Source organism: Marmota flaviventris, chromosome 6 (assembly GCF_047511675.1).
Source record: "Marmota flaviventris isolate mMarFla1 chromosome 6, mMarFla1.hap1, whole genome shotgun sequence".
NCBI lineage: Eukaryota > Metazoa > Chordata > Mammalia > Rodentia > Sciuridae > Marmota > Marmota flaviventris.
Window position 1 is genome coordinate 137,430,114 of NC_092503.1, and position 9,303 is coordinate 137,439,416.

The window sequence follows — 9,303 nt, forward strand, 5'->3', positions numbered from 1 at the left end:
GTGATGCTAGCGAGCCATTAAGATGATGACTTTTGAGTTCTGGCTGAGTTCCCGTTGAGTTTCGCTTGAGATCTCATGGGGATTCCCAGAGAGTTCTCATTGGTTGGGGAAGTGCTGGAGGAGGGATATTTCCAGTTGCTGGTTCCTGGAGGAGTCGCGTGGCATTCAGGAGAGTTCCCAGGAGCGTGTGTGGAGTGTGCTGGTGGAGTTCAGAAATAAAGTTTGTTCCTGCTTCAGTGGCTCGTGATTTGTGCCCAGCCAGACTGCAGCAGCTAATGGCTTTTAACTCTTTGGGTTGGAGGTAGAGAAATGCAATACCACCAGGCAAGGTGTCCTAGCTGCAAGGGGGGTATATGGCAGTTCAAACTATTCAACTATCCAATCTGGTTGTTCTAAACTCTATATAAATTGGGAACACACATTAAAGAGCAGATATCAAAGGACTATGACTCTGTTCTGTTGTGTCCCTATTATCTATTGCAATTCTTAGCATATATGTGCTGAATGATGAAGGGTGAATGCCAAAGATAGACAAAACTAAAATGTGTATTAAAGTGTTTTGTCAGTCATAGATAAACACAATATCTTTATTTATTTATTTTAATTTTTTGTGGTGCTCAGGGTCAAACCTAGTGCCTCACATATGCTAGGCAAGTGCTCTACCACTGAGACACACCTCCAGACTAAAACTTGTTGTTCTTTAAACTTGAATAATAGTAACAGTATATACCAGCATTTATTACTATTGTGGCATTCAGCTAAGGCAGGTGTGTGACAAGTTTAAAATACAGGAAAGCACAGGATAAGTAGAAGGAATTGCATGTGGAATGACTGGGAAATGTGTTTGGGGCCATCAGGGGAAAGTTTGCAAGCTATCCTAGGCATCTGTACTGCACTCATCCTAATACAACAGGGAATCAGGACAGCCTATTGGCCATGACCTGGTTCTGTGGTACAATGAGTGGGCAGTGTGGGGACAGCTGAGTGTGTGCATCATGAGATCAAATAAGATCAAGTGGTTCAGAAGGCTTAGGACCCTGCCCTCATCTTCCTACTTGGTGTTCACCTAAAGGCCCATCCTTATGAACTGTAGTGGGAACTTGGGGACATGGAAAGAAGGAAATTTTTCATGGAGGGGAAGTACAACCCTTAGGGAGATGAGAATCTGCCACAGAACAGAAGAGTGTTGGTTTCATTATGCCTGATAAAGAAAAGGAAGGGGTGATCAGCAGTGAAATATGGTAAATATGAAAAGCAGTCATCCATATCATGTATATCTGAGCCCGCCACAGCCTCAGTGCCTTCCTCATTCACTTCCAAGACACTCTTGTGCACAAACTTGGACAGACACAGGTCTGTCTCAGTTGACATTGCAGACAAGTCAGCCTGGCCCTCTTGGAAGACATCGACCATTCCCAGACGCTGAAGCACAGACTCCATGACGTAATCCCCCTGCAGTTTAAATCTTGGAATGAAAACTTTCACTTCAATATTCTGCAAAGAGGCTGCCTCGGTCCAGTCTATGAATTTCTCAAAAGTAAGGCTATTTTCCACCTGAAAGACCAGAATCACAGGTTCATAGTCAGACTATGGTGGGTATCTGTGGACACACAGATATTTCCATGAACATCCACACAAGATGAGCAGTGCCTTCAGCTGCCCAGAAGCTTGTGAGGGCTCTGACTTGTCCACCATCTCACATGCTATTCCATATGTGATTTCACTGTGGCTGCCCCTCCTTATACATCCACTAGCAAAACATATTTATTTCTGAAAAACATTTATGCCCAGTCAGCGATGCATTTCTTGTGGTATTTGTTGGTTTGAATGAAGTTTTAACACAATGAACCATTGCTGGCAAGCACAAGAGACTGGAAGAGCTCTCAGTGTGAGCCTCTCCAGGACAGGGACATCTGCCTATGGTGGAATGTGGCACTGTTTGTGGAAACTCATCCTCACAGTTAGGGACCTGAACAGAGAGAAAGCCCATGGGAGCTGCTCTGCTCACAGAGACCCTTTAGGTCATCACGGTGCACTGCCACCATTGAGAGGACGGTTGGCTCTCTTTCTATAAGGATCATATCACAAGGAAGCAAGGAGGACAGGGTTGGGCCATTTGGGCTCTTGGGTTGGAGATACTTTGAAAGAAAGGCACAGGGTGTACCCAATTCTTCCCACAGAAATTCTGAGTTCAAAGGAGTGCAGCCCCTCCCAACTCACCACACTGAGGTCCACGTCCTCATCTGGGAGCAGGATGATCATGCTCAGCTCCTTGCCAGCATAGGGCAGCTCCACCACCTGTGTCTGGGCCTCACTGATGTAGATGTAGTTAAAATTGGCTTTCTGACACATCATCTGCACTGGCCTTGACTCCTCCTGAGGGGAATGACCACATGAGCACAACATTTGAAACGGTATAAAAAGGGGAAAGAAAACTCTCAACTCTGGTGTGATCTAGCACTGCTAGAAATTAATACATTGTTATCATAAACATGCCTTATAAAGAGGGGAGGAGGTTACTGCATACAAGCTTCCTTATTGCATTACACTGTATTTTAAAGGATTAGAGAATTTAGCAAACTAGTCTAATATCTGTTTTAATAAAGTTATAGCTCACAGTTGACTAAGGCCTTTGCCACTCATTTTTAATGGTACAGTGATGCAGATACTGAATCAGTAATAAGTTATGATTAACAACAATTCAAATGAGAGATTACTTTAATTTAAAAAGTAATAGATGCAAAATCTGGGGAGTAGCTCAGTGGTATAGTACTTGGTTAACATGCACAAGCCCCTGAGGTGGATCTCTCATTAAACAAAAATATTTTTAAAAAATCCTGATTCAAGAAATGTGTTGTCACATTCCTGCTTTGCATTCTTCCTCGTGTCATTCATATATACATGTATAAACATATATATATTTATATATGTATATATACATACACATACATATATCACCTCATTTTGCTTTTTATCTAAGCAACTTGAGTCAATAGGAAGATCTTTGTTTCCAGAATGATGTTAAACCAGTACATGTAGGAGACTTCATCAGAGGCAGTGAGAGTGCTAATAGGATAATAGGATTTAAACTATAATAGAGAGCAAGTATCATTTATTCAAATCATTTTTTCACTAAGATTAAAATTCATTAAGAGAGATGATAAGTTTGAAATTATTATTAACCATTTATGCCTTTACAAAGTTAAATTTTCTATTCAATCTCTTCATCAAAGTAGCATAATTTTTGAAAGTCTCTCCCTACCTGGTTTATTAGGAAAGGCATTTCACACACACGTGATTTGTCAAATGGCTCATCCCACATTCCTTTGAAGTAATTGGCATTGACAAGAACCAACTTGGCCTGCCCATCAATTGAGTTCGTTGGTAGCAACTCTGGAATTTTACCTTTCAAGACAAGCACAAACTCTGTCAGTTGCTTTTCTGAACCCATAGTAAATAATCATGACAATGATGTCTTGGAGATCCTAACATTCTGGTTTCAAATGTGTTGAGTTTGGATGATACGTATAAAAGTTTAAAATCCCAACTATGAGTGGTATTCAGGATGACAGTCGCTGCAAGAGCCACTAAGTTGAAGATGGTGAAAGACTTCTAAGTCACTGGAGGAAATCAGGTTGGGACAAAGCAGAAACTTGACACCAGGTTTGAGAAGAAGACAAGCAGCAAAGGAGAGAGGGGCTGGGTAGGAGCTGACATTACCTGCTGTGGGTAAGAGCAGCATCAGGTCTAAGGCCCTGTAGTCAGGCCCAGTTCTAACATTGTACAGCTACCTGGCAACATTCCTGGGGCAGATAGAGTTGCATAGCTCCAGAGCAGGGACATGGGAGGAGTTTCTAAAGAAACTACAGAAGAGATATTATGATTGCACCCTCCTGACACCTGGAATCCCTGGAACAGAAAATGATTTGGGTAGGTGAAGGTATATCCTGTTTAACTTGGATATCAAGTGGTATGTTTCCAAAAAACTAAGAGCATCCCTAGTAATTTGCTGCCTAAAGAGGACACAAGAAATAAAGATTCCAAGAATAAACAGTGGAAAGGACTACCTCTATTTTTTATGGTCTCATTTGTTAGCAGAAATAAGGATGTTCCTAGTGTTGCATAAATTATCTGAATGATTTCAACATCAAACCATCATTGATCTTGAGGACCAAGATTAGAACTTGTCACACTCTGAAACAGAAATGAGTAAATTTTAACCCTGCATGGAAGATGTTTTCAGTCTGTGGAATGGATCAGCCCTGAGAGAGGCTCTGTAGCTGACTAATCAAGTCTAGGCTTCTCAAGTCTGATGAAGAGTGCTTAAGTGAGAGATATGAAAGAAGCAATAGGAGAAGTCACCCTAACATGTCAAAGTGGGAGAAATGAAGTCCAAACTGACCCCATAAAGAGGAGGGCCAAGGGCATGACTTGGGAAGATCTGGCCCATTGATCTGTTCCCACAGAGGATAGTCACCTGCCATATGAACAATACAGGCCGGTGCCAAGTAAATTATTACATGGGAAATCTGACCTACAAGTTTCTGTTGACACTTATATCAGTCACTCCTGTCCTAGGAGAACAGACAGCATTAATTGTCTGGTTTTGAAAACCTGAGCATTGATCAGATCTTCTGTGAGTCACTAAGGTTCACAGGCACCAAGAGGCTCAGCCAGATGAGCTGGCTCTGACCTTCTGCAACACCAGTGATATTAATAGTGTGGAGGAGAGGTAGAGGAGAGAAGAGAGGAGAACAGAGGTGGGGTGGGAGGAGAGTGAAATAACTCATAATTCTGACCTTTCATCTCTTTTGAGACCCAAGTATTTATATGCTCCCTGGACTTCTCTGTAGCTTCGGCAAAGGACAGCAGCTCCAGCTCCCCATGGTAGAACTGAAGACAGGACTCCTTAAATGTCTTGGGAGAGAAAAAGTTCAGATGCTGGCCATAAAATGACAGTGATCTTCAAAACATTCTGAAAGCTAGCTTTTAGGCTTTTCTTAAAATTAAAAACATGATCAAATCTTAAACTACTTGATGGTGAAACATTTTAGTTTGTAAAGAGATATTTGCAGAGCCCTGAATAACCAGAAATAATAAATAAAATTTGAGACATTGCCAAAATTGAAATAATACAAGTTATGATTATAGAATTGGGGTCTTTATTTAAAAAATAGTTTACTATAAGTTTCTCAAATTCTCTAGAATATTGTTCATTTTTTCCTTGTTTTTGCAGTACTGGGGATTGAGCCCTGGGCCTTGAGCATCCTAGGCAAATGCTGTACCACTGAGCTATGTCCCAAGGCAGTTTTTCATTTTGTTCTTGAGACAAGGTGTCACTAGGTTGCCCAAGATGGCCTCTAACTCTCCATCGTCTTGCCACAGCCTCCCAAATGTGCCATCCTACCTTGTCTCTAGAATCCCTCTTCTGGGTTGTATATCACCAGGTGTTTTAAATACAACTTTTATTGCTCTGCTGATTCAACTTACTGAGAGGAAATCACAGGTCTTCTCTCCAAAGAGCCTATTGGCTGTTCTAAGTAAGTACTTTGAGCCAGGCTTGTTCACTTGGGTAAGAAGCATCTGGAAGCCCTTATGGATATCTTCCTCTGTGTTTAAAGACATTGCCTGTGAAGGAAAGCAGCAAAACTCTGTCAATTATGATTTTGGTCTCAATAAGAATTTGCAAGCAATTATTTTCTCAAATACTGCATAAATTTTTCTTTTGAAAGGAAGTTGATTCTAATTGAGAAGTGATACTGGTGAGATAGGTGGAGAGAGGCACTAGGAAGCTGGTGAATAAAAGATATGGCTCTTGTACCTGCACAGCACTCTCTGCATAGTTTAGAGATGAGCAATAAAAAAATAAATAAAAGGAACTATTCTTAAGTCCTGCATCCACAGACACCATAAATGTGTCAGAAAAGAGAATAACTTGCCTCAATAATTTATTTACAAAAAAAGATGCAGTTAAAAACACTAAAAATCCAAGAAAAAAATGGACAGGAATGCAATCGTCATGATAATATTTAAAAGAAAATAAATGTATAAATTGAGCAATATGATTAATAAGAATAAATCTGTTCTTAAACAGTATCCTAGAAAGAGATAATATATGTATATTATGTGATACTTTATATTTCAAAGGTGTCATGTTAGGTCACAAGAAGAGTTTCATTTGATTCTGAAGTATGCAAATGACACAATTTATATTCAATGACCTCAATGTAGGAAACTAAAAATCAACAACACTACAAATAAAATACCAATAACATGGAAACTAACCTCTAACTAATTATTGAAAACAGTTTCTAAGGAAATAACTCCCTTTTGACATTGTTTAAATAAGTGACATAGCAACACAACTTTGGACTCAATCTTAAATGATAGTATACACAAAAAAGATAAAATGTATAAAACTCTTTTTTCTAGAATTTGTAAAGTTACTTCCATTTCCCAACATAATTAAATTTAAACTACATATATTTTTTCAGTCTTCCATTTGGCAACATACTTGCTTTCTTGGGTAGATATTAGCCAGAAATTAACAAGAAAAGTCTTATCACCTTGTAAAGATGTACAACCAAATTGCCAAACCTTTGTATCAGCTGGACTGCCCTCTACTGAACTATATAAAATATTCAGCTAAGAGGTCAATGCGACTTGGTTTGACAAGCTAATTCAACAGGAAAAAAAAAAATGTAAACATCTTATAACCCACACAAACTGAAGTTTACTGAATAAGTTAAAAACAAAAGGAAAAAACTCTTAGTAAATTAATTTTTACCATGAAAGAAATTGGCAGAGTGCCAATTCTACCAGTAAACAATTTGAATCATTTTGAAAATTGGTAATGAAGGTTATGTAGTTTCAGTCTTTTCAACCTTGGAGGCAGATCTGGAACAACAGTTGTAATAGGCAGGAGCAACAGGAATAATGTAACGGCAATCTTTACAAAGATTTGTGTATTAACACAAATCATATTTTTGTTAGTCTATTCACTCTACAGATGTTTTCTTATGCATAAACATGAGTCACAGTGGACACACGCTGACTAGCTCATATCTGTTAAGTCTCTTGTCACAACAAGCGTTAGAACTTTTTGGAGCCGTTTCCTCTGTGAAAAGCCATTTTGAGTAGCAAGTTGTTTTTCCTCTGTGGCTCATCCCCAGGCCTGAGATTTGCAGTACTGTAGGACCAGTTTACCATCACTGCCCAAACATCCCTCATCTGGGGGAGGAGCAAAGAACTGATTCCCATAAGTGAACAACTGTTCCAAGGCCACAAGTTTAAGGAACTTCTTGATGAAGTCAATGAATCCTTGGATGGTTCGGGTTCTCTCTACAACCCATATTTTGTTTTCATTATAGGGGTGTCCCACAGCCTATAGTAGAATGTCAATTTTTGTCTTGCTGTCCCTGGAAGCTTCCTCTCCCTGACAAGACTGCAGCAGAAGAAGGGGCCTCTGGAGTGGCTGTATCTGGGGAGACATCCGTAAGTCCTTAATGCCAGCAGCAGCAGTTAAAGAGAGTTTCCACACCGACCTTGATGATTCTCAATAAGGTAGACAATAAAAATATTTTTTTTCTTCTAAAGAATGATTTGAAATAAATATTTAAAATACTATTTAAATATGTGACTTATGATTTAGAAAATAAAATGAATGTTATATTACCCTAATAATTAGAACAAAAAATAGTTAAAAGAACATTTATTATTTTAATGTTACAAAGGAAATAATGATATAACAAAACTCCCAACTCATGGTGCTAGAAAAGGTAGAGAAAAATTCCTAAGGGATTTAGGGGAAAACACGAAATGCTCAATAAATCCAAGAACTGATTCTTTCAAAGAAAGCACACATTTCTATCCAACATAGACAGACATCAGCAATTGTAAGAAAAATTTTACAAATACTCACAAGAAAAGTTAAAAATGAAAAAGAGATTACACAGTAACCCCTGTGAGCAACCCCCACAACATCTCACTGGAGGAAACTCCTCACCTCTCTCCTTCCCCTCCTCCTGTACCCTCTCCCTGAAATGGTCCAGGCTCACCCCTCCTTCCTCAACAGTTCTGGAAAAATTTAAGGAGGGGATAAAAGACAACCTTGCAGACCAGTCTCTCCTCCTGGGTGACAGGTGAGCTTACCTGAGCCATCTGGACCTTGGTGTTCCCCTTTGCCCCCAGGAGGACCGTGGCCAAGGCAGAGGAGATGCTCAGGGGGGAAAAAAACACATTTTGTGAAGGTCTGTCTTGACACAGCATCTTCAAAACCTGGATGGCAAAGGTGCCATTTGCTTTTGAAAGAGAATCCATGATTCAGGGTCTGGGGACAAAGAAGACAGAGAAACACAATGAAATGGGGCTCAGAACACTGTGTGTGGTCTCTGCTTCACTTTCATTTTTCTTGTGAATTCAGAAAATTTCTGAGTACCAGTGAAAGCCGTGGGAGTAGATTAGACATGTGAGGAAGGGGCTGGTGTCTGTAGAACATCAAACTGTCAAGGAAAGGAAGAGCAGAAAAGCATGCAGAGGAGAACAGAAGTTGACAGGTCAAAGAAAGAAGAGGGAGTAGTCAAAGCAAGAGCAAGGAGGTGCTGCTTGAAGCCAGAGAGAGTGGAGTGTAAACACCATGGGGCAGCTCTATGCAGTGAGACCCTCCCTCACCAGGGGCTGGCCTTAGATCCTGGGAAACAACTTCTCATTCTCCAAGGTCCCCTCAAACTGATGTCCAAGCCTGCCTTTAGCCCCCTCCCAAATCTTTCTACCCCACTCCACTTCTCCAGCCCCTGTGATCCTGTGCCTAGTACAAACCGCCTGGCTCCACTCCAGAGCCTCTGGTCAGAGGCTGGCCCTGAGATCACCAGTACAATCAGCCTCTGCTCACTAAAATGCAAATCAAGTGGGCTGGGGAGCCTCAGAACATGGGCTCCCCCTATCAAGAGTTCAGATGGACAGACACACAGCATCCTGAGAGGGAAGTGCTATCTTGATCCTATGATCCCACCCTTAAATCTCCAGTGACCCTAGGGAGGAACTCAAAAATATGTTTTGTAAATTGCATCCCATCTGCCTGGTCCCATCCCTTGCTGCAGTCCTCCTCTGTCACAGCCTCCACCTCTATTTACCGTGACCCCCCGCCAACCAGTCACCTCTAAGCCTTGGCAAACAGTGATGTCCAACTTAAAAGGCTCCCTATCCCATCCCTGTTACCAGGCTCAAATCATTCACTCCTCCCTCCTAGGCTCAGCACCAGGAGGCCTCTGATGTCCTAGTCTGGAGCTCCCTCCTCCCCCACCC

The 9,303-nt window shown here is 40.9% G+C and overlaps 1 protein-coding gene across 1 annotated transcript; it reads right to left on the reverse strand.

Annotated features, from left to right (window-relative positions):
• Positions 1 to 1,139: 1,139 nt before the first annotated feature.
• LOC114102718 (serpin B9-like) lies at positions 1,140 to 8,319 on the reverse strand. The gene is made up of 6 exons (XM_027948217.2): positions 8,152 to 8,319; positions 5,491 to 5,628; positions 4,800 to 4,917; positions 3,263 to 3,405; positions 2,221 to 2,376; positions 1,140 to 1,554 (listed from the first exon to the last, which is right to left on the reverse strand). Exons 1-6 carry the CDS (start codon positions 8,317 to 8,319, stop codon positions 1,150 to 1,152), a joined length of 1,128 nt encoding a protein of 375 aa, XP_027804018.2. The 3' UTR covers positions 1,140 to 1,149.
• Positions 8,320 to 9,303: the final 984 nt, after the last annotated feature.